Here is a 25,594-nt window from a genome sequence, read left to right on the forward strand (position 1 = left end):
ACAATTTGTGTGTTTTCTATTATCACTTGGTTTTTTCTTTTTTCTTCCCTTTTTTCCCCTTCTTATTTACATTAAGATATATAAGATCGACCAGCGGTCCATAATACTTTTTTTTTTTTCATTGATATTTTACAACAAAGTGAAAGACAGTTAATTAGATTGCTACAAGTAGAGCTTATACAGAAAGAAGGAAAACACGTTCACAAAGCGTCCGATTTCATCATTGTCATCTCTTGCAAGTCCCTGATTTTCTAGTCGCCCCGATTGCATTTGAATGAACTCTACGGAAAACACCATGTTACACACGACAGGATTACTCCCTTTCACTCGGGACGATAAGAGACAAATATATCAAGAGGCATCAGAAGCTGTACAGGGGGCGGCACTAGCTACACTAGCGGGTGGAGTCGAGGCATCCGACCTTGTGAATCTATATGTAGAGGACATGTTAAATCTATTAGCGGTAAAGGTGCGGTCACATTAGTGATATCTCATGGGCAAAATAAAGCACGGCTCACACAGAACTCACTTCCGAACCAAGAAGCTTTCCGCTGGCCAGTGTGGTAAATTCAAGTGACCAACATGAAAAATAGTCAAATGATGGATTCCTATTGGAATGAGTCAATTTCTTCATGTATATGCTCCCTCCCTCCAGCAAAGGTCATTAAATGAGTGATGCCTCATTGTTCCTTCACTCTTTCCAAAACCTTCACCCTCCCTGTTCCTCTCCGGTGGAATTAGCTGCCAACCCGAACTGCTAAAACCATCTTTCAATAAGCAGAAGACACATCTCTTCTGCAATCACTTAACCATCCCACACCCTCAAACCAATGCACTTCTCTTCTCGACCTTGCTTCCTAATCTAGTCGTCAATTAAACCTGGCATTGCATGTTATGAACATTGATAAATTGCTTTTGTTTCTCTTTTGCAAGTCGCTTTGGATAAAAGCATCTGCTAGATGCATAAATATAAATTTCGCCCTTGAAATTTCCCAGAGCAATGGTAAATGTGACCGCACCTTAAGTCCGTCCGATCGCCCTCCCTTTGGTTCCTATGAAAAGCCATCTTACGAGCGCGGCGCTCGAGCAAAAAGAACAAACTTTGACTCACAAAAAAAGTATTGCAAAGAGTCTCAGAGTCCTCGTCAGAGGTTGGACGAGAGCCGGGATCTGGCTGTGAAGTCCGTCTCGGGAAGGCTGACTATGGAATCTTTCTTGCGTATAGCCGAGTCCGGTCCCGTTACGGGGGGAGTGCCTGTAGGAGGCGTTGTGGACGGGTAATTCCCAGCCACGGCTGCGGACGCCTGGTGTGGCAGCGCCATTCTCTGATGCAATGCGCTCCGGACACCGGAAGGCCCCGGGACGGCGGGATGAGGTGGGCCGATCGATGTTGAGGACACGCGGGTCGACGGTGGCGGGCTGGGCACAACGGGTGGAGCGCCATCTTGTGGCAGGGAGGGTTGTGAAGCAGACAGTGCTCTATCATCCTGGGTCAAGCTGCCCGTTTGGTGCAACGGTTGGGATCCTTTGGGCCGTGTGGGACTGGGAGCATGCTGTTGGATGAGGGACAATTGCGATCCGGAGCGCGCACCCATCGGGCCACTCCCGTACTGGAAAGTTCGCCCGCCTGCAGCTGCTAGCGGACTCTGCACCGGCGGACTGGCCATTGCAACGGCGGCGAACGCGCCAAGCGGCGGGAGAGACTGTTGAGGAGAAGCCGAAACCGGGCTGGCAAGGCTTTGCACAACCTGGAACCGTCGGACCATCCTGGGCGACTGCAAGGTGCTCGGACCCACCATGGGGCCACCGAACTGCGGACAGAAGCTCATCGCTACGGCTTGCTGAAGAGTAGCGATGGCAGAGCTGCCCTGTGATTGGCCAGGCGGAGCAAACATCCCCGGCGGGATGGAGGGCGTCATGGACATGGCACGCGGGCGCTGCTGATCGATCAGCTTCACCATCTCTCGGTCGTACTTCACGATCTCCTGAATCATCTCGTTCTCACGGTTGTTTAAGATGCCGGAGTTTAAGTCGTGCTGCACTTTGTTCATTAGGATGGAATTCTTTTTTCCTGCAACGAGAGATTATTATTTATTTATTTTCTAAATGTCATAATCATTTGTTAACAAACACGTAATCATTACTTCAATGAGTTACTTCAATGAGCCTTCCCATTGTTTCTGCCTTAAATTATTTCATTATTTAAATTAATACATTTTTAGATAACTAAAATTTTGCATGTGTACATTTCTGAAATACATAACTTTGACAGTTACCTCTGATAACAGATCACTCTAAAATGTAATATGGACTGTAAAGCTGCTTTGAAACTATGTTTATTGTGAAAAGCGCTATAGAAATAAATGTGAATTGAATTGAATTGAACATTTTGTATTATTGTATCGTATTACTGTTCAGCTACATGTAATTGTTTTAATAGTATTTAATTTTTTAGTTTTGGACTATATTTCAATATGTTAGTACTACTCACTTTATGTTTTATGTTAAGTTTTGAATATAAGTTCTGAAAAAAGAAGGTAAACATGCAGACTGGCCTGTAGGTACACAGAGGTACATTGACTGTGTTTCCGTCCAAGTGAGAAATTAATTCATGTGATTTGAAAGATGTGGTCACTGACTGCATTTTGTGCCAAAGCAATGATAAATGATATCTTTTACACACTTACAACATATTTCAAAGAAAATAGAACTATGAAATTAGATATAAAGAAAGTTAGATATAAAGATTAGATATTAGATATAAATTAGACATAAAGATGTACTTAAGTCCTACTTACAGTTGGTTAGTTCAACTAATTCAACTCAATTACATTTAATATAAAGTCAAACTATAATATATTTTGATTTCATTGTAAATAACATGCAATTAAGAGTCAGAAAACATATTCAATAGTTAGTTCAATAGTCAATTCCATAGTTAGTTCAACTAATTCAATTCAATTGCATTTAATACAAATTCAAATTTCAAACTATAATATATTTTGATTTAATTGTAAATAACATGCAATTAAGAGTCAGAAAACATATTAAATAGGTAGTTCAATAGGCAATTCAATAGTTAGTTCAACTAATTCAACTCAATTGCATTTAATATAAATTCAAACTATAATATATTTTGATTTAATTGTAAATAACATGCAATTAAGTGTCAGAAAAAATATTCAATTAACACTTAAGTATATTCTTTAAAAGTTCTGCTTTTAAACATTTACATTAGAAGTCAAAGACACAAGTGCATTACTGTTAACAGGTTTTCAGTTCGGTTTTTTTACAAGCCCACCATTATTGAGAGGTCAATATTAAGTCCTAATCGACACAGATGTTTCCCATAAAGCTTAAGCTGTATTTAACCCTGAATAATCCCTTTAGCCGTTAAAATGTTCACATTATTGTTCTTTGAGAAACTTCAGAAGGTGATTCTGGTTTCGCTTACCTAAGCGGTCCAGTCGGTCGATGGCCACGGTCTCAAAGGCCCTCCTCATCATGGGATACTCCTCCAATACCTCATTAAAATTGTCCACGGAGAGAGAATACAGGCGACAGTAGGTCTCCGCTCGCACGCTTGCCGTACGACGACCCCGCGTCAGCAGACAGATCTCTGACAGAGAGGAAAACGGGTCAAACTCACACACATTGAAGATGCAAGGACAGGACATGAGTACCAGAATAATTTAAAAACATCTTGATAGTGGCGTTAATCAGGGGAGAGTGACTCTGAGACCTTTTCTAAATGGCAAGTGTTTTTAAATTGCTCGAAAAACTGAAACCCTGAAGAGTCCTTCATTGAACAGGGAATGGCTGCAGAAAGTAATTAAACTTGATCAGACTTCATTCAAAAGTATGTGATTTGAATGCTTATTATAAAGCGCTGAATATATTCTCGCTTTATTGAGCTCTCATGGCATAAAAATTAAATTTGTAATTATTTCAGTGCAAAATTCAGCGTATCCCATTTTAAAGGGAAATTCGGTCATAATTTACTCAACCCTTAGGTCACTGCAAACCTGTTTGACTTTCTTCTGGGGACAAAAAAGAAGGCATTTTGAAGAACAATTATGGTCCAAACAACACTTGACTCCAATGACTTTCATTAAAAAAATAAAAATAAAAAATAAAAGTCCCACAGACGTCACACATCTAAGTCCCAATCATTATATTTTCATTGTTTCATGGTGAATGTTCAAGGTTGTTTTGTGTCTATATTTAGAAGATCACACACACACACACACACACACACACACACACACACACACACACACACACACACACACACACACACACACACACACACACACACACACACACACACACACACTCCAGTATTAAATTTAGCTCATGCGATATTGGAACACATCTAGTTCCTTAGGATGGGAGAGAAATAACCCATAAGCCTCAGAAGATCATAAACATCATTCATCGTATATGTTGTGTGTCATTCCGCGTATTAAATCCTGACCCATCCATCAGGGACCTCTGTGTGTTCGGTCCACTTCCCTGTGTCTGCTTTCCTAATCAATCCAGAAAATCCAATACACAACCTTGGAAACCTTGGTTCACTTTAGAGAACTTTGTCATTCCAGCAGCGTTTATCCAGAGCCGGGGTCATTCATCAAACCAAAAGGCAGTAAATTAAAGCTACAATCACAGGTACATAAAGGAGAACACACACACACACACACACACACACACACACACACACACACACACACCGGTGCAGACGCAAACACTCCTGTGGACACAAAACCTCATTTGCATCTAATTTGTTCCTTCATATGATTAAATCCACCCTCACATACACAAAAGCTACTATAACCCATAAAGAAAAATATCCTACAACAATGAGATTAAATGGAGACTTTGATATGCAAAGAAATATCTGCTTTTCAGTTGTTTGTTTGGAGAAAAAAAAAAAAAGTAAAGTGTGCAATCAAAAGTCAGATCTCAATATGAGCTAAAATGATTCTCCTTAAAGCTGCTATTCGTATCATAACCATTATATAGCTCTATAATTTCTATAATACATAACACATATTTCATATACATAGCATTTACATAAAAAATAAGTGAGAATCACAAGAAAACTGTCAAGAAAGTTCTGGGTCATTAAAAAACTTAATTATATATACATTTTTTTTTTAAATAAAAAAATAAATGTATGCTTCAGATTAATGCATTAGCTTATTATTATAGAATAATATAGCCGTGTGTGTGTGTGTGTGTGTGTGTGTGTGTGTGTGTGTGTGTGTGTGTGTGTGTGTGTGTGTGTGTGTGTGTGTGTGTGTGTGTGTGTGTGTGTGTAAATTTAAAATGCTTTGCCAATATATTTTGAGGGAAATTTGCTTGCTTGTTCCAAAAAATAATGTCAAAATACAATAATCTTGTATATTTTATTCAAAATATAATATAATTACTTGTATTTGATCATGAAGTGAAATTTCACATCCATTTGATAGCGCTACGCCGAGTGTTAATTGTCTCGTTTGTGTCTATTTTTTTTCCCCTCCCAAATGAATTTCAGGAGAAAGCATCAACAAGTCTGATCCTTAAATGAAACGGAAATGAGATCTCCATTAAGTCTGAGCTCTGAAAAGAGCAATACAGTTTTCCTCTGGGAAAAAAACTGAGACTGATCCTTCTACGCAACGCCCACAGGATCAGACGGCTTCTCTCTTTATCTCAGGCTGCACAAGACATGGGTTTGTCTTCGACCTTTCCAAGGTCACGCGCCGAGAGCCTCTTCCAAACCCTCCTGTCCTCTGCAGCTAAAAAACGACTGACTCATGCGGATTTAAGGCTGCAGAAAGATCGTGTTTCACTCCTCAGCAGAGCACATCACATCTCACCACACACACTTCTGGGTTCCCCAGGGTCTGGATCCCTCCACCAGCTCAGAACCATGACAATTCAACTGACTTCTGCTGCAGTTCTTGCTTTACAGAGGATTCAGAGACTTAAAGAGGACATATTATGCTTTCTTACATGTTCTTTAGTGTGTAATATTGCTGTTTGAGCTTAAAAAAAAGATCTGCAAAGTAGCAAAGAGTCCCTCCAGTGGGAGTTATTCTCTATATCAGTGTCTCTGTTTCTGAACTCCCTGAAACGCCTCCATTGTAGTCTTGAGTTTCTTCCGGGAACGAACACGTCACAGTATTTATCATTTAAATAATGAATGCGCATAATAAAGGGGCGGGGCCTGGTTGAGTTAGTTCGCAGTGTGTTGAATCTCACGGTTATATTAAGGGGCGGGGCATTTCCCAAACACACTCGAAGCACTTGACCAATCACAACACACTGCTCCAGCCGACCAATCAGAGTACAGTGTGCTTTTCAGAATAAAGGGGCGGGGCCTGGATGAGTAAGTAAGCAGTGTGTTGAATCTCACGGTTATATTAAGGGGCGGGGCATTTCCCAAACACATTCGAAGCACTTGACCAATAACAACACACTGCTCCAGCCGACCAATCAGAGCACAGTGTGCTTTTCAGAAGAAGGGGCTTCATAGAGACAGGAACTAAACAGAGCGTTACTGACAGACTGGGAAGAGAGGAGCTGCAACAATGGAGAATATGTAAAAAATTATGTGTTTTTTGAACATTCAAGCATGAAAACCTGTTCTAAGTAGAGCCCAAAAACAAAATCAAGATTTTAGGGCATAATGTTGCCTCTTTAACAAGAAAATACAGTGTCGTAAACAAGATGCAATGCAACATTTCAACAAAATTGTAACAGTAATCTGTCCTGATTGGTTTTTACTATTTGCCACACAAATAGACAAGCTTAGCTTGTTGGTTAGAACGTGCTCCCGTTCACACTAAAGGTCAGCGAAATCAGCGAAATTACGGCAAAAAAGGTAATTGTCCATTGTCAATAGTGTAGTGATGTATGAAGCACAGCTCACACACAATTCACTTTCTAACCAAGCAGCTTTTTGTAGGTCAACGCTGCGAATCTATGTGACCAACTTGAACCCACAGAGAAATCTGTGTGGAGAAATGTTTCGCCCTCACGCAAAACTCCTATTGAAATGACTGGATTTCGCCCATGAAAATTTGCGGAACAATGGTAAAAATGATGGCACCTTAAGAATGATAACTATAATCAGAGATAAAAAAAATAAAAATAAAAAAATTGCCAAGAGTCCACACCACAACTCTGACATTAGGCGCGTTTCCATTACAGATTTGCGGAAAAAGTTTTTTTCTAAATGTCGACAAAAAACGATTGCGAAATGACGCCGTTTCCATTATCCGATGTTATGCGACTAAAACTTCATTTTTTCCTCTTGCGATCAGTAAATCATTCCAAAAATCATGGCAACGGACGTTGGTAGGCTTATGTACTATATCCCAGCCACTGCACTGGCCATTATTATTAATCGAAAGAGATGTATGTGTGTTTTCCAAGCATTAATGGTAAGGAACAACCCTTATTATACTGTGAGCAGCACATATGAGGTGTTTCTGGGTGTTTCTCCCTCATTTCTGCTTCGAGGTCTTGATTGTGGCATTTATTTGAGGTTTAGAATCCAGTATTCCTGTAATTCTTTTGTCTTATATGAATTTAATAAAGAACTCTGTCTCGTATTCTGTCCAAACACACCGCGTCATTACGTCAGGTGACCTGTAAATGCGCAAAAACTGTTTCCATTGCAGTTTTGCGAAATATTTCTTTTTTCGAATTGCCTGAAAAACCACCTCATGCGAGCGGAACTTTTTTGCGATAAATGGGAGTTTTTGCGAAATTGACGTGTTTCCATTGGGCGTACTTTCAATTCGCAATTTCAGTTTGCGCAATTTGAAGGGTAATGGAAACGTGGCTATTGTAATCATTTTCAGAGCGATTTTTTCCCCCCAGCAATGATAAAAAACATCAACAGCAATCAAAATCCATCTTAAAATCCTGACTTTAAAGCACATAAATGCACATACGCCTCATGAGTTGGTTTAAAGAACATTTCCAGAATGGTTTCAACGCTGTGGTGCTTTCAAAACACTGTTTTGTTTATTTGAGCAGATTTAGGGGCGGAGCTTCCTGTTTGTCTGACCAATAGCAGGTGGGGATGTGTTGGAAAAAATTCTAAATGATCATTTTGCAATTCCATTTGGTAGTGCAGAAATTACACACATCACTATCAAATATAAAAATTAAAAAAGAGTTTGTTGAATGATTATTTTGAAGAAGAAAAACTGGTTGAGAATGTGACATTGTTACTAGAAAAACTGGCTAGAGAATAAAAAGTGCTTAAATTACAGTGACATCACTGACATCTAAATATCAATGTCAGGCAAGAACAGAATATTTTGATTGCCTTTAAAGTTCAACTAATTTAACATCAATATAATTACGATAAAAGTGCTAAAATGGAAGAGGTCACACCATATCTGGCTTAAATTATTTAAAATGTAATGAGGTTCAATAAGGATTTGAGCAGTTTAATTAAGTGAAGTGATGGTTTAATTCCCATCTAATTTACGAGGTTAATACGAGTGGGATTGTACCTCCGAAGTAGGAGCCGTCAGAAAGTTTCAGCCCAACCGTTCCTTTGGTTATCACGTTCACGACGCCGTGTTGAATGAAGTACATCTTCTTGCCGATGGTTCCCTCACGGATGATGTAATCGGCTGGCTGGAAGACCTCGAAACGGAGCTTCGTCAGCATGGCTGTCACAAAGTTGGGTTCGGCGTTGGCGAACAGGGGCATCGTGGCCACCAGCTTACGACAGTTGAAGTTCACGATTTCCTGACAGCAGATGGAAAGACCGCAGGGTGAGAGAAATACATAAACACATATTTCACATACACAGCGTTTACATGAAACATATGGGGCAATAGCCCAGTATTTGTGGTACTGAATTGAATTTATGCTAAAATAAGAAAATACAATTTAAAGTGATCATATTTACATTCTTTTAGTTTTTTGGTATACATAAAAAAAAAAAAAAAAAATATATATATATATATATCAAGTATACTGAAAAATTATATATTTATTAATTTATATAAAAATAGTATATTAATAATAATAATAATAATATTAATATGCATTGAGAAAATTTAAATATAGTATATTATTGGCCAGTATTTGTTTTACTGAATTGAATTTACACTAATATCAGAAAAGAATTGAAGTAATATTTCCATTTTTTTATTTTTCAGTATACTTATATCAAATTTTTAATTTTAGAAGAAAAAAAGGGGAACAAATATTATTAATAATAATAATTATTATTATTATATATTTTAATAATAATAATAATAATCATCATATATATATATATATATATATATATATATATTTATATTTTAATAATAATGATAATAATAATAATATGCATTGAGAAAATGTATATAGACCTATAGTATATTATTGTCTTGTATTTGTTTTGCATTGTATATAATTTATGCCAATATCAGAAAAAGACTTAAGTTATTATATATTTTTTTTAATTATTCATTATATTGGAAATATAAAATTTACCATTTTACAAAATTATTAGAGATATGGTAATAAGAATTTGTAAGGTAATGTGCTTGTAATGGCAAATAATGGCAAAACCAATCCTGAAAATTTGATTCTATAAACATACATATATATATATATATATATACATACATACATACATACATATATACATATATACATATATACATACATACATACATATATACAATAAAGGATGCTATATATAATGATATCTCGTTTTTTGGATGACATTTTACATTTCTTGGTGCGATTCAGCCATAAAGGATCATATCCAAACTTAAAAATCAATACACAAATAGCACAATGTTAGTTACGCTCTCTTAAACAACATTACAGTGAAAGCTGCAAGCCATTCACAGAGGAGATTTAGTTGTTTACTGTGACATAAATTAGTTTGGAAGCTGTTCCCCGTTCAGCGTGGTTTTATTGTTTCGGAAAGCTCTGAGACAACTGCAGGGCCTTCTGGGAGTTTTTTTTTTTCCCACAGATGTTTACAGACATTGACAGACCTTTGCAAAACACACAGATAACCAAACACAAGCTTCACCTCTCTGAGCGGCTCGTTCAGTTCCTCCAGGATGCTTTCTTCATCGAACATCTTGCCCTGGTAACGGTGCTCATAGTAATCGTGGATCTTCTGTCGGAAATCTGACGGAAGCTTGTGGAAGGACATGTACTGCTCCACTTGTTTGTACTGCGGAGAGAAAAAAAGAATAAATAACCCAGGGGTTGATTTTTATTGAAACCAAAAGATGCATGAGTTCTGTCAGCTATAGTAATGCACTGTGATGTGAAGCATCATGTCAGCAATCTCTGAACTTCAACAAAACAAAAAGTACGACTGCCAATTGTGAGACGGGGCATTTCAAAGGCAAGGCACAAGTTCACAGGACTTCAACACAAGCAAACTGAGTTAACATCTGAAGAATCATCATCCTGTGGAGTACAGAACATTTACAGACACAAGCCATGCCAAGGTAATGCTATTCAACAATAGACACGATCACAGTCGCTCCATATTCAAGAGAAACGAGGCCAGGAAAGAGAACAAAAGACATAAGAAAATCACAGGACAACTCATAAAGATCATCACTCTTGATGATCAAGCTTTCTGAACTGTGTGTTTTGCCAAGTCCAGATCACTGTAGTCTAAAACAGAGTAGTCAAAAGTAATATACACTTAAATTGACCCTGATAAAGCATGAATAACATACTAAATATATATATATTCATGCTTTATCATGCTATATATATATATTGAATGGATAAAAGCATCAGTCAAATGCACAAATGTCAAGCTACACCCAAGGAAACAGGTTATTAGCTATGAATTATCATTTTTAAATGATTGAATATGTTAATATTGATTATATCAGGATGATATATCAATACTAAAATAGTGAAATAGAGACAAACCAAACCATTTTTACACAAATTACAACTGTCCCTTAATAGCTGTTGCTCCTAATAAAACAGGGATATTATCGTTTACTAAAATAAAAACCATAAAAATACACTTTTGTTCCTTGAAATAAATGTTAACTGAAATAAAATGAAATATAAAAAAAACTTTCTTAAAACTACTTTCAACATTGCTCAATTTTATTTAGTTTAACTTGATGTAGTAAAATAACTAAATAAAACTGAAATAAAAATTAATGCTTAATAATAAAGATGATACAAAATTAATAAAACTATGTAGACATATTTTTAAAAAACAAAAACGAATAAAAATGGAAATTATACTATTATAACTCTAATTTAGAATTAAAATGAAAGCTACATTATAATCAAAATACTAATAAAACCTATAAGTATCTCAATTATAATGAAATAACAGTTGCGAAGTAGACAACGGTCACAGAAATGCTCGAGATAAAAAATTACTGAAACATTAAAAAAAAGGAAATTTTATGAAAAAAGCATCCTGAGATAAACGTACATCCATTGTTAGAAAACAAAATTAAACTAGTGAGAGTGTGCAGAAAAGTGTTTTAAACAAATTTACTTTCTATGAGGTCCAAACAGGTCGTTGAAGAAACGCTCATGGTCAACATTAAAACTCTCATTGCTCAGATCCAGGTCCACAGAGTCAGTATTTGTTCTTCAGGCAAACGTACAACCCCAAATCCCAACCTCAGATCATTAGTTACCGAGCCAAACATCCCTCAAACTGTGTTTTTTTACTGAGACAGAATGAGAACAGGAATGATCTACGCAAAACAACAAAGAAAGCAGGTCAGACCGGAGGCGTTCGCACTGCAGTCGTGTGTGTTCCCCGTTGCACAGCAGCATCATGCTGACGCAGGCGTTTGTGTAACACCTGTAAAGCTCCCTCAACCACTTGTGAGAATAATTGCCTGTGTGTTGAGCTTTATACCAACATGAAAGTGGGATGCATCTCTCGGCAGCAGCGCTGGGTCAACAGTGTTCAAAGATTGTTTCTAAACGGAGGTCACATGAAAAAAAAAGAAAAATATCTAATTTACCTTGATCTTTTGAAAGAGTTCAAAGTGCTAGATTTTAGAATTTTTGAACTTCCAGAGATCAAAGCATCAATCACAACAGAGGTCATTCAGAACTCTTAAAGGTACAGTAGCAAAAACAGGAGTTCAAGCTGCTTTTTCAGAGTCATTATGACGGATTGCACTGTAGGACGTCATATACGTCTTGAAAAACGTTCCTTTGTCCATCATTTAGACGATTTCAAACAGCCTCCAGTGGATCTGAAACAGCTTTTCCAAGGCTTTCATTGATCCAGACGCTTCACGGTGAAGATGTCACTCACTTTCCTCATTTGAAGAGCCAGCAGTGTTGATCTAAGTGGTTCACTGATGGACCGATAAAGACAATTGTGTTTAATGGCCGAGTCAGAAGAAAGCAATGCGATAGAGATGGAATGGATAGACCCGTGTGACGTCAAACTACATCCTCTCTCGCCTCATTTACAGGCAAATTGAATGAAAACTGAGTCGCCGTTGAAGGAGCCGTTTACCGATCAGCGTGAGAGGTTATGGACAAGGATAGGTCAAGACATGCAAGGACATGCAACTGTTCTCAATCGTTAGTATATGAGTGCTGATGTTATTCATACTAATATCACCGTTCATTTGGGGGGTTCTTATAAGATTAAATGTGTCACAGGTTTAAACAAAATCTATAGAAAAATAGAAAAGGTACTGGTATATTTTCTGCCAGGACATTATAGTTTATGGATATTTCCGTTAACACTAAAACACAACACAATGTGATGTGTAATTCAAAACATGGGTAAAACACCTCTGTTAATTCAATACAGAAATGGTAATAATTACGCTTTTCATTCATTTTAATACCTCAAAACAACATTTTGTCATATTCATAAATCATGCATTGACAAGGCATAGCAAGAACCTTCAAAGAATACCATGGTACTATCATCATGGTATTGACCTAAATATATATGGTGTAATGAAGGCTTTTCCGTGGTCTATTTTTAAGGCAATACTATGGTCTTGTGTGTAAGAGGGTTGGAGCTTCTTGTGTTTTCGAATGCTTCGTGTTCTCTTGAGTAACCTGAGTCGTGCGTATGATCTGTGTGCTATTTCTGTCTGTGAGAGGATGGTCCCCGTCCTGTCCCTGCAGAGGAACAGAAGCAGGCGGACAGCAGCAGTCACACACACTCAGTGCACCGCTGCAGATTTAGAGCGTGTCTAACAGAGAGCATGTTTAGAAATGCACACACTGCACAGAGAGACACAACATCCGAGAAGAGAGAGGAGAGGAGAGGAGAGGAGAGGAGAGGAGAGGAGAGGAGAGGAGAGGAGAGGAGAGGAGAGGAGAGGAGACGAGACGAGACGAGACGAGAAGAAAGGAAAGGAGAGGAGAGGAGAGGAGAGGAGAGGAGAGGAGAGGAGAGGAGAGGAGAGGAGAGGAGAGGAGAGGAGAGGAGAGGAGGAGAGGAAAGGAGAGGAGAGGAGGAGATGAGAGGAAAGGAGAAGAGACGAGGAGAGGAGATGAGATGAGAGGAGGAGATGAGAGGAGAAGAAAGGAAAAGAGAGGAGTGGAGAGGAGAGGAGAAGATGAGAGGAAAGGAGAGGAGAGGAGGAGATGAGAGGAAAGGAGAGGAGACGAGGAGAGGGGAGGAGATGAGAGGAGGAGATGAGAGGAGAAGAAAGGAAAAGAGAGGAGTGGAGAGGAGAAGATGAGAGGAAAGGAGAGGAGAGGAGGAGATGAGAGGAAAGGAGAGGAGACGAGGAGAGGGGAGGAGATGAGAGGAGGAGATGAGAGGAGAAGAAAGGAAAAGAGAGGAGTGGAGAGGAGAGGAGAAGATGAGAGGAAAGGAGAGGAGAGGAGGAGATGAGAGGAAAGGAGAAGAGACGAGGAGAGGGGAGGAGATGAGAGGAGGAGATGAGAGGAGAAGAAAGGAAAAGAGAGGAGTGGAGAGGAGAGGAGAAGATGAGAGGAAAGGAGAGGAGAGGAGGAGATGAGAGGCAAGGAGAGGAGACGAGGAGAGGGGAGGAGACAAGACGAGAGGAGGAGATGAGAGGAGAAGAAAGGAAAAGAGAGGAGTGGAGAGGAGAGGAGGAGATGAGAGGAAAGGAAAGGAGAGGAGGAGATGAGAGGAAAGGAGAGGAGAGGAGAAGAAAGGAAAAGAGAGGAGTGGAGAGGAGGAGATGAGAGGAAAGGAGAGGAGACGATGAGAGGGGAGGAGAGGAGACGAGAGGAGAAGAGGAGGAGATGAGAGGAGAAGAAAGGAAAAGAGAGGAGTGGAGAGGAGAACAGAAGAGGAGACGAGAGTAATTGTGATAACTGTAACTCCACTCTTAGAAGAAAAGGTTCTATATTAGAATCTTAAAGGATTCTGTCAGGAGTGGCATTTATAGAACAGCTTCATATAAATAACCTAGAAAGGGTTCAATAAAATTGAGTCAAGAATGCTAGGGTTCTATACAGAACCACACTGAACCTTTATCTCTAAGAGTGAGTTTAACCGGGTGATTGCCCTCAAAACTAGAACACACGTTAATGCTTTATCACTGATGAAGTGTGTGTGTGTGTGTTTAACTTCAACTGTAAAAAAATTGGTGTAGGATCACTATTAGAATCATTACAGCAGATAAAGCCGTGAAAACGATAATATTCACACTTTTATGAAGCAACACATCTGTTTCCAACACTGATAATTAAGGATGCACCGAAAAATATAAATTCTGAGCCGAAACCAAACCCCAAAATTCAGGATGCCCAAAACCAAAACTATGGTTCATATGGTTCTTGATCAAATTGCATATTTCTGAAGGATCATGTGACACTGAAAACTGGAGTAATGATGCTGAAAATTCAGCTTTGATCACAGGAATAAATGAAAATGTATAATATATTAACATAGAAAACAGTTATTTTTAATTATAATAATATTATTTCACAATATTATTGTTTTTACTGTATTTTTAATCAAATAAATGCAGGTTTGATGATAATAAGAATCTTCTTTCAAAACATTAACCAATTTTACCAAGCCCAAACACACATTATCAGCCTCAGTGTTTTAAAACAGCCTAAATGGACTAAACAACAGTATTATAACACTGGGGCACCATATTGATTCCTGACTAAAGATTTTCCAGTCTAGGTAAAAGCAAACAAAACCCTGGCTCCTCAATCCCCACGTCTAAGATAAATGGAAACCTGAGCTCTGTGTGTGTGTGTGTGTGTGTGTGTGTGTGTGTGTGTGTGTGTGTGTGTGTGTGTGTGTGTGTGTGTGTGTGTGTGTGTGTGTGTGTGTGTGTGTGTGTGTGTGTGTGTGTGTGTGTGTGTGTGTGTAAACTCTCCATGTTGTGAAGTCCTGGTGTCCTCTTGCTGAAAATAAAGATGAAGAAGTCTAATTTCAGGTTTGGATCAGAGATGTATTATTCACCACTCTGATTCTAGAATAAATCACCTCATTACAGTACTAAGCACATTTCTACCTGCGGGTACAGTGAGCCGAGCCAAAGCTAGCCTGCCCTCGAGCCGCTCGACAGAGTCTGAACTCGCACAAAAAAGTCCATCACTGTTATTCAGCAAAAAAAAAAGGAGTCATTAAGTTTTCAGGAACCAAAACCATCTTTTAGCATATGGTTTTAAAGGGTTAGTTCACCCCAAAAATGAAAATTCTGTCAGTAATTACTCACCCTCATGTTGTTCCAACCCCCGTAAGACTTTCATTCATCTTCAGAACACAAATTAAGATATTTTTTATGAAATCTGAGAGCTGTCTCACTCCTCCATAGATCGATATCTGCCATCCCAGAAAAGTTAGTACAGACATCGTTAAAATAGTCCAAGTGACTCAACCTTAAGTTTGTCAAGCGACGAGAATACTTTTTGTGCGCAAAAAAACAACAAAAATAACGACTTTATTCAACTCTTCATTTTCTTCTGTGTGTTCCTCTGAGTGAGTTCACGTAGTGTAACAGCACAGCGCTTCTGGGTTGTACATCAGAACGTAGGCTCACTATTGGCCGGCACTGGTCATGTGATGCGTGTGATTCTGGCCAATAGTGATAAACTTAAGGTTGAGCCACTGTAGTCACTTGGACTATTTTAACAATGTCTTTACTAACTTTTCTGAGCTGGCAGATGAAATAACACAGAAGCCTATGGAGCAGTGAGACAGCTCTCAGATTTAATCAAAAATATCTTAATTTGTGTTCTGAAGATGAACGAAATTCTTTCGGGGTTGGAACAACATGAGGGAGAGTAATTACTGACAGAATTTTTGGGTGAACTAGTCCTTTAAGACCTCATTTCAGTCATAGGGCCCTATTTTAACGATCTGAAACGCAAGTATCAAGTGCGAAACGCAAGTAACTTTGTGGGCTTGTGGTCTGAATTAGCTTCATTATTCATAGGTGTGGTTTTGGCGTAACGTGAAATAAACCAATCAGAGCGACATCTCACATTCCCTTTAAGAGCAGGCGCGCTTGTTCCATGGCGGAATGCTATTATAACGGTGGATTTGCCAGACGCGCGCCAGGAGCGGTTCACAGCCGAGGAGACCGACGTTCTCGTCAGGGCCGTAAAACACAGAGAAGTGACATTGGGGACGGAGAAACACACCCAAATTAGCTTCGGTTAAACAGGCGTATAATAATTTGGGTAAATGTGTAAGCTAGATTTATGCCTATTTTTTCACATCTTCATGGACACAACAATGATTTCCCTCGTGTGTTAATATTTTTCCTTGTAATAATGTATGGTTTTCTAAAAATGGGAACTGCTGCGTCTGGGTGTAAATGAGAGAAGCAAAGTGTATGCGCATTGTGCACACGCTACATTGATTATGGCCAAGCATGCGCCCTTAAAATAGCATATGAATAACATGCGCAACGCGCCGCTGACTTTAGATTAGGTTTTTCATGGTCAGTGGCGGAATTGTTTTCTGAAACTGCAAAATAGCACCAGGGAACGTTTGCGCCGGAACACACCTCCTCTTTTCGCTGAACCGCCCCCGGGAACGCAAGTTCATTCCCTAGTTTACCGACGTGCGTCTGTGGAGGGAAAAGTCCGCTGTGTGTCGGGTGCAAAATAGGAATGATACATGCGTCGGCCGTCGGTGTACTAAGTCAATTGCGCTGGGTGCAAGATAGGCCCATATTGTGATAGCTATCTGTCAATAATCTATAAAACGTGTAATCAATTACCCTGTGTACATAAAGTCACAGCTGTAGTAAACAGAAGGGCTAATCACAAGGCCTTTACTTTAAAAAGTAAAGAGGCAACACCACTGTATTGAAACTCATGTACCATGGTATTTACACGGTACTATTCCAAAGTACAAAATACAAAATACCATAGTACCATGTCCATAGTAGTTTTTTGCTAATGCTGTAAATACAGTAGGTCTATTCAACAACTAAATAAAAACTGTGGTTTCTTGTGCAAGAACGTACTGTGAGAAGGACCAATAAACCTATACAATCAAAATACAGATTAAAACAATCCTAAAAATCAAACATGCGAACAATGTCAGCTACTACATTTTTCAAAATAGCTAAATTTAAAAGCAAAACCAATCTGCTAAACATACTTGCCACATTCAGTAGTCGATTACCTTGTTTGTATATATGTTTATATTGTATATATTTTATGTATAGTGGTGAAGCTACTGCAGGAAGTAAGCCTAATTAAAGAGTATGATAATTTTGCGCAAAGCACTTAAAGCACTAATATACAGGGTATACTATATATATAATAAAATAAAATTATGAAAAATAAAATATTAAATTATGCATAGACACCAGCTTTGAACCTGACGTCTCTGTTCAGTTTCATCCTGAAGGCCAGAGATCCTCGGGGAGAACAAAACTGATGAAGTACTGCATTAATTATGTTTATCCACACATATGCATGGACGTCAGTCTTTGGGGAGAGACAGACGGAGACTCTGGTGTATTATGAGATGTACTGAAAGAATCACAGATATTAGGAGGTTCTGCACGGAGGAGACAAATGATTCCAGAAGGTTTGAGCAACAAAGAGAAGGAGAGAGAGAAAGAGAAGATCGAGATCTGGTGATATTTGTCATGCCTGTTTCCTCAGGCTGTTCTGAGCATCAGCGGGCCGTAAGGAAAGCTCAGTGAAACCCGAGAAGACTGCAGGAGAGAGAGAGAGAGAGAGAGAGAGAGAGAGAGAGAGAGAGAGCCTGTGTTTCTGCTCAACACACAATCAAACAACGCAATGAATGACAACAGCACAAGAGGCATTAGGTCTAATTGAAATTCTTCTCTTGTTATTTCCTGAAAAATATTCCAGACCCCCTACGAGCACCAGAGCGGCTTCACTGCGGGATCTACAACCTGGAGTCGCATAACCAGACTCGTAATTATTATCACCAAACGTCTAATACACACACCAGCTTATTCTGGCTAGGAGCCAATCAGTTGGACAGGAACAGACCACCTGACTGACACAGTGTGTTTTGTTTTCACCTGCCGTTTAGGGGTTTATCTGAAATGGCTTACATCACAAAAACAGCCCGGCGAGGAAAACACTCATTCAAGCTCTCACACAACAGCGTTGGTCTGGGACTGACTGAATAGAAAACAAAGATGAAATATGACTTTTTAGACTTGAGCATTAAATGCTACATAGTGCACAAAACAAAACTCTGAGCATCGAAATTTGATATCATAAATCACAGTTCACTATCATTCAAATGTATGGGGTCAGTAAGATTCAATGTTGAAATAAAAAATAAAAAAATACAGAAAATACAGTAATATTGTGAAATGTTATTAAAAATATCTGTTTTCTATCGTAATATATTTTAAAATGTAATTTATTCATGTGATCAAAGCTGAATTTTCAGCATCATTTCTCCAGTCTTCTTCAGTGTCACATGATCCTTCAGAAATCATTCTAATATGATGATTTGCTGCTCAAGAAACATTTCTGATTATTATCAAAGATGAAAAGGGTTTCATATTTTTCTTTCTTTGATGAATAAAAAGTTCAAAAGAACAGCATTTATTTGAAATAGAAATCTTTGGTAACATTACAAATGTCTTTGCTGTCACTTTTACTTAAATTGAATGTGCCCCAAAAAACTATTTGAATGATAGTGTTAACTTAATATTCAACAATATTATTGATCTGACTGCACTGACGCTGTTGTATGAGAACTGATCTGAGCTGTAAATCACTGTAAAGCTGCTTTGAAACAATCTGTATTGTATAAAGCGCTATATAAATAAAGATGACTTGACTTGAGTGTAACTCTTAACAAATAAAAAGTGACAGATGAACATAAAGCATAACTGAAAGATCTTCGGAGATCTCTGGGTGAGCACAAAAAAGTATTGTACCTCTGAAAATGCTTTTATGACACTCAAACTGCTGTAGAAATAATGGTGAATCATGAGGCTATGAGCAAAACTGGAACATAAATGGTATAACCAATGCGGGAACAGTTTTGCTCACATGTGACTTAACACATTTTTAACAAAACCAAGGAGAAAATGCAACATTGTAACGATTTAGTCCCATTTTGGAACAAGGAAAACACAGAAAATCTTCTTTAAAAAAGTAAGTTATATTATAAAATGTTCATAAGAAAGTGTAATCCTTGAAAATGACAGGCTGTGATTATGTACAGCCTATTATCATGAGGTTTCTTTGTCTAATACAACATATTTAAAAATGTACGCCTTCAAAATTAGTTAATATATATACAAATATATCATCAAAGCTACACTGTGTAATTTTTTAAGTTGATTCTTAGCAAAAAACACTTTGTTCTTTCAAAATGATATGTGCTCATTAATGTGTAATTACTTCTACCAACTAATAGTAATTCTCGTAAGCGTAGAATCTGCCATTTTGAATACATACGAGCGAGTCGCTCGAATGGCGGCGGCCATGTTGAGCCTCCATCTTGAAAATACATTAGCCAAAGAGGGACATACCTGGAAATTCAAGCTTCGCCTTTCACGTTTTTTTACACTCAGTGGCACCGTGACAAATGTGAGGGGGAGATTACTCATGACTGCCGGCAGATTTGAAATAATACGGCCACTGTAGGAGTTAAAACGCCCTCGGAATGGGAGGGGCTAGAAAGTAATATTCAGTTGGTAGTCATAAACAATTTCACCTAGCCTGGGTTTGCCCATGCTGCCTTGTGCGCAGCACGATTTTTATTCACGCTGCTAGGCAGCCTGGACACCATGGACCAGATTTTCCCCTCAAAAAGGGAACCAATCACAGAACGGGGAGGGAGCAGCAAGACGACGACGACGTCTATGCGACACACCGAACAGTTTGTTTATATCTATGGATCCAACATGGCATCAGACGCGAAGTTACCTTTCGATGCAGCCTTAGATAGTGTTCTAAGTAGTTTAGAACGCAAGTTTATTTCGTCTTCTTCCTCGTCGAATTTCTGTCGCTCTACATACGTCATCTGGTATAATTGAAACGATTGGCTATATGAGCTACGTACAGGTGCATTTGATAGACATTCGTAGCGCCCAATAAACGGCTCCGGGCATTCGTAAACCACGCCTCAAATACGAGAAAATTAACATGTGGTTCCCAGACCACGTCTCAATGAGAAAGAGGTTTGACGTTAGCCAGGTTAAATCTCACCACTAGATGGGAGAAAATCCTACACAGTGTAGCTTTAACCCTCTGGGGTCTAAGGTGTTTTTGGGGTCCTTGAGATGTTCTGACATGCCCTTACATTTGTGCTTTTCTCTATTTAGCACAAACAGGGCTACCATAATATGTGAGCAACATGTATGTACATGTTTGTATTTGAGAAAATAATGTTTATGCATGGTTATTGAAAAAACAAAAAATGAACATTTCTGAAATAAGGCCACAAAACACATACTAAATATGTGTCAATAAGACTTCTGAATAATGCATTTTGTCGCTTAGAGTTTTTTCTTCAAAATGATGTGAAAATCATCCTGCCTAATCGTTCACATAAAACAATACATTGATTTAAATTTTGTAAGACACTTTTTGTTTGGAAAGGCAATATGCGAGTGGGCGTGATTCACACCTGAGGAGACAATGCCCCCGCATAATGAGGCTGCATACTTAATTATCCTTTCATTCAGGTGTGTCACTGAGCCACGAGAAAGTAGAAAACATCTCAAAGGTTGTTAATTGGCATCGATGGTTCCATGAAGATCCTTTAACATCCATGGAAACTTTCATTTCCTCAAAAAATTGTTTGGTTCTTTTAAGAACTGTTCACTGAAAGGTTCTTTGAGGAACCAAAAATGGCATTGCTGCAAAAACCTTTTTGGAAGCTTTATTTTTCAGAGTGTATGATAAAAAAGATGAGACTTATTTGTATTTTGAAACTACAAAATATATATATATTTATACATTTTCTTAAGTTAGAAAACATGAAGATAGCATCTAAGAAGAACTTCAGTGTCAGTTTTTCTGGGATGTGCACATCTAAAAAAAAACACTGCAAACGGCCAATCAGATAAAAGCATCTTATTATAATAAAGCTGTTCGTGTCTCCACTGCATCGAGAAGGCAGAACAGCGTCTTTCTTCTACCTTTTCCAATCTGCCCGGCTCAGTCAATCTCTTTTAGTATCCAGACCGCTTCCCAGCCTTCCAGATTTAGCACTCCGTCCGTCAACACACTTTTATAGCAGCGATAAAAATAAGCAATGCTCACAATTGCACAGACACACACACACACACACACTGAGCAAAAACGGTAGCGGCACATAGCTGAGCTGAATGTGAGGTAGCTCACATCTATGACGCAAACAGCCCTGTAACATACAGTATGTGACATAAATATATGTGTCATATTTCCTCTTCAGGCACTGTTGAGTGTGTTATGCGTTTGCATGAGCACACGGCATTACATTTCAAAGGACTGTCTGTGTCCAAAACACACACCCGAGGCGAAGACTATCAATGGAGAGAGAGAGAACTAGCCCACCGCTCAAGACGCTGAAGGTGTCCTGAGGGACAACAGTCATTCATACACGTCATATCACAGCACGGGTTTGCATGACTGCATACATTTTTCCTGCTTGAAAGCGGATTTTTTTTTTGCTGTTTGATGAGTCAAGCCGTCTGCGATTGTATCTTTGTAATACATAAGCGATTCAGGTCAGGTGCGCGCGCGTTTAAAGTGCGGCACAGACAGTCTGAACATAATAAATGATCACCTTAAGATACAGCTCAAGCTAAAAATGAAAATCATGCTGTTTTTATCACATATTCACTCTCATGCAACCTGCTTTTTCCCCCCTGTGGAACACAACAAGAGTTCCTTTAACTTAATGATTGCTTTATTTGATGAACTTTGCACTATTATTGAACAAAACTGAAGCAACACTGAACTATATTGAGCTGATTCTGAATAATGACTCTGACTGGAGTTCGCTGTATAAATAATGAATGTTCCTACTGTTATATTCTTGTTTATCACTGTGAAGCTGCTTTGAAACTATCTGTATTGTATAAAGTGCTGTAGAAATAAATGTAACTTGACTTGACATTGCAAGTTTTCTAAACATCGTACTCAACACCATAAAATAATAGTTTGTCAATAGTTTGAATAGGCGCAAATGTGAACCAGAACTGAAAAAGCTGTAATTTCTGTAATGCACAGAAAGTTTAATAGTGTCTAATTTAAATTAGACTGCTGTATAATTTCTACCGATATTGAATAAAACTATGAATGACTTGTATTTACACATTAAGCTGGGGGTGAGAAAATGTCTTGTAGCGTAGAATTTTTTTTAACTTGACCTTTAAATAATAGCCTATTACTCACACAAATATACTGTATGGCTTCTGAAAACTTACACTTATTCATTTTTTTGTCATTTTTGTCTTTTTTGGAGACATGTGGATGAGAAGATAATGAATATACACTGTTCAAATGTTTTGGGGTCAGTAAGATTTTTTTTGTGTGTGTGTGTGGAAATTAATACTTTTATTCTGTAAGGATGTATTAAATTGATCGAAAGTGACAGTAAACACATTTATAATGCTACAAAATATTTATCATTCAAATAAATGCTGTTCTTTTGAACTTTCTATTCATCAAACTATCTTGAAATATGGTTTCCAAAAAAATATGAAGCAGAAGCAAAACCGTTTTGAACATTGATAATAATCTGAAATGTTTCTTGAGCAGCAAATCAGCATATTAGAATGATTTCTGAAGGATCATGTGACACTGAAGACTGGCTGAAAATTCAGCTTTTGATCACAGGAATAAATTACACTTTAAAATGTATTCAAACACTTATTTTAAACTGTAATGATATTTCACAATATTGCTGTTTTTACTGTATTTTTTTATCAAATAAATGCAGCATTGGTGAGTATAAGAGACTTGTAACGGTAGTGTATATTTAGCACCTTTTGCAGCTCAAAGCAAAATGACACTACAATAAAACCACAACATTGTTAGGTGAACTGTCCCTTTAAAACTGAAGAGGCTCTTCAAGGGGAGAATTTTCTAAAGTGAGAGAATCACACAGCGCAGAGAAGCAGGTCACTCGTCCCTGACCCCTACAGGTCTATTCCCAACCCCCTATTTCTCTCTGTCTGTCTTTCTGTTTCCCTCCCTACCTCGTTCTCATCATTTCATTACGGCACTTTCAAGGACAGAATCACAGTGCACCACACACACCTACTTCACAAGGACATTGGCAGGACACTAATCTGCTACCTCATCAATTTTAGCTCATCCAGAGAGACACTGTAATATTGTGCGCACGTACACGCACATAAATCGTATACGCAACGAGTCTCTCGTCGTCTGTCCTCCACTTGAGGATACACGCCTCGAATTACTGGCTAAACAGATCGGGAGGCAATCCCTCTTCTTCAAAGCGACCAATCAGAGTGCTCCGTTGCCTCCGCCAATCTTTCTGCATGGTAACAGAGCTGGTAAACGATTGGCCCGAGCAGGAACACTGAAGCCATGCCAAGTCTAATCTACTGTTACAAACACGACGCACAGAAATATGACAGCCACAACCAAGTCAGCACTGCGGTAGGTAGTACATAAGCTGATGCTGTAGCTGCGGTCTCATCGGCTAATAGAGCCTGCAGTGAAAACAAACACACAGTCAGAAAGACAACTATCTGTCGCATTAGCAGTCATTATCCAATCAACACGAGAGCATCTGAAGAGTTGCTGACTCAACGCAATAGTGACAAACAAACCGTAACAGCTGCACAAACATTAGCTGCGCAGGCACATGGAACAATAGCGACTTTAATGAGTTTTAATGGATGAGGAGGAGTAACATTATGAGGTCAAGGAATAGGCCTTGGCAACTAATTGAAAAATAAGTACTAAAATTATTAAAAGAAACACTAAATAGAAATATTTTTAACTGCTTTTTCAAGTTGTGCATTCGTGCTAGCTTTTTAGGCGAGCCTTACCCACAAACCCCTTGGAGGAGAATGCTTCTGTGGCAGTTTCCTGGGGACTTTGACAAAGCAAGGCTCGCGAGGGCAAAGCTAGCACAGCGTTTTTTAACTGTATGAGTCTATAAGTTAAAAGGTAGGGTAGGCAATTTGTTTTATAAACATTTTTGTTATACTGGTTGAAACTCTCTTCACATCCTGATAGCAATCAATAATAGAAGTGCTCTAAATATTAAAACATGCACATCTTCTGTGGAAGTCTCAGGACCAATCATTGCATTTGGTTTGATATCCTTTTTGCCTGTCAACCTATGTATTTCCATACCTCCGCGTACCTGCTCGCGCAGACATCACAGTTCATCAGCGTGATCCATGAGGCTATGCGGAGATGTAGACAAACAGTCGCCGACTGCCACAAACAAACATCAGCAGCTTTTACAGTTCCTCCTGAACCAAAACACTGAGCTTATGCTGCGTTCACACACCATGTCGTAACCGTAATTACGAGATGGCAACCCGTGACGTTCTACCCGGAGCTGTTCACGTCCTCAACCTCGGATTTATGTGTTTACATGTCAACACTATCAACGCTGAAATGAATCTGCAGCAGTCAGGTGGTACAGGTCAGTGCTCTTTAAGTTGTGTTCATTATTATTATAATGTTATGTGGTTTGAGACATAAGGTCATTTACCACTGTCTCTTGTGACGCTTTGCATACTCTGCTATGTTTTAAAGGAGGCGTTGCTTTGTAGACGCTCTGTAGGGTAGGATCTTATGCTTTCAAAGCTAACTTGCTAATGCTAACCTCTATGCAATTGCCAACCCTACCTTTACCTTTAAACAGTAGTGAATTTAGACAGATGTTGCACTCACATGCAAAAGCAAACAGTGCATGAAAAAGGAGTCTGTGGTATCAACATGCAATTATATGACACTGGTGTCCCAATTCAGCCAACATACTCAAAAGGATGTATATTACCATTGAAAGCAAAGTACACAATATAGTAAGTGGAGAAGAATGCAAATTGAAATGCATAATACGATGCAACCTTTTTTGTTTGAAATGAACAAAATTTAAATAAACTAGTACATCATAAAACCATCTTCCAACCCATGTTTTTGTCTTACCCCAAATCACAATGGTACGCATATAATAATTATTGATATTATTGTTGGGACGATTTCCTGGGAA

At 38.6% G+C, this 25,594-nt stretch overlaps 1 protein-coding gene across 2 annotated transcripts in view; it reads right to left on the bottom strand.

Moving 5' to 3' along the window:
• Window positions 1-1,128: 1,128 nt before the first annotated feature.
• Window positions 1,129-25,594, bottom strand: part of LOC309501045 (potassium/sodium hyperpolarization-activated cyclic nucleotide-gated channel 2) — a 73,669-nt gene continuing 49,203 nt past the window's right edge. For both annotated transcript variants that reach the window (XM_082172985.1, XM_082172986.1), the window contains 4 exons: window positions 10,052-10,198; window positions 8,520-8,760; window positions 3,455-3,619; window positions 1,129-2,071 (listed from right to left, as the gene is read on the bottom strand). In XM_082172985.1, the coding sequence (XP_082029111.1) occupies window positions 1,146-2,071; window positions 3,455-3,619; window positions 8,520-8,760; window positions 10,052-10,198 (1,479 nt within the window). In that variant the 3' untranslated portion in view covers window positions 1,129-1,145. The remainder of the gene's footprint in view (window positions 2,072-3,454; window positions 3,620-8,519; window positions 8,761-10,051; window positions 10,199-25,594) is intronic.

This window comes from Leuciscus leuciscus, assembly GCF_965113295.1.
Source record: "Leuciscus leuciscus genome assembly, chromosome: 6".
Classification (NCBI taxonomy): Eukaryota; Metazoa; Chordata; class Actinopteri; order Cypriniformes; family Leuciscidae; genus Leuciscus; species Leuciscus leuciscus.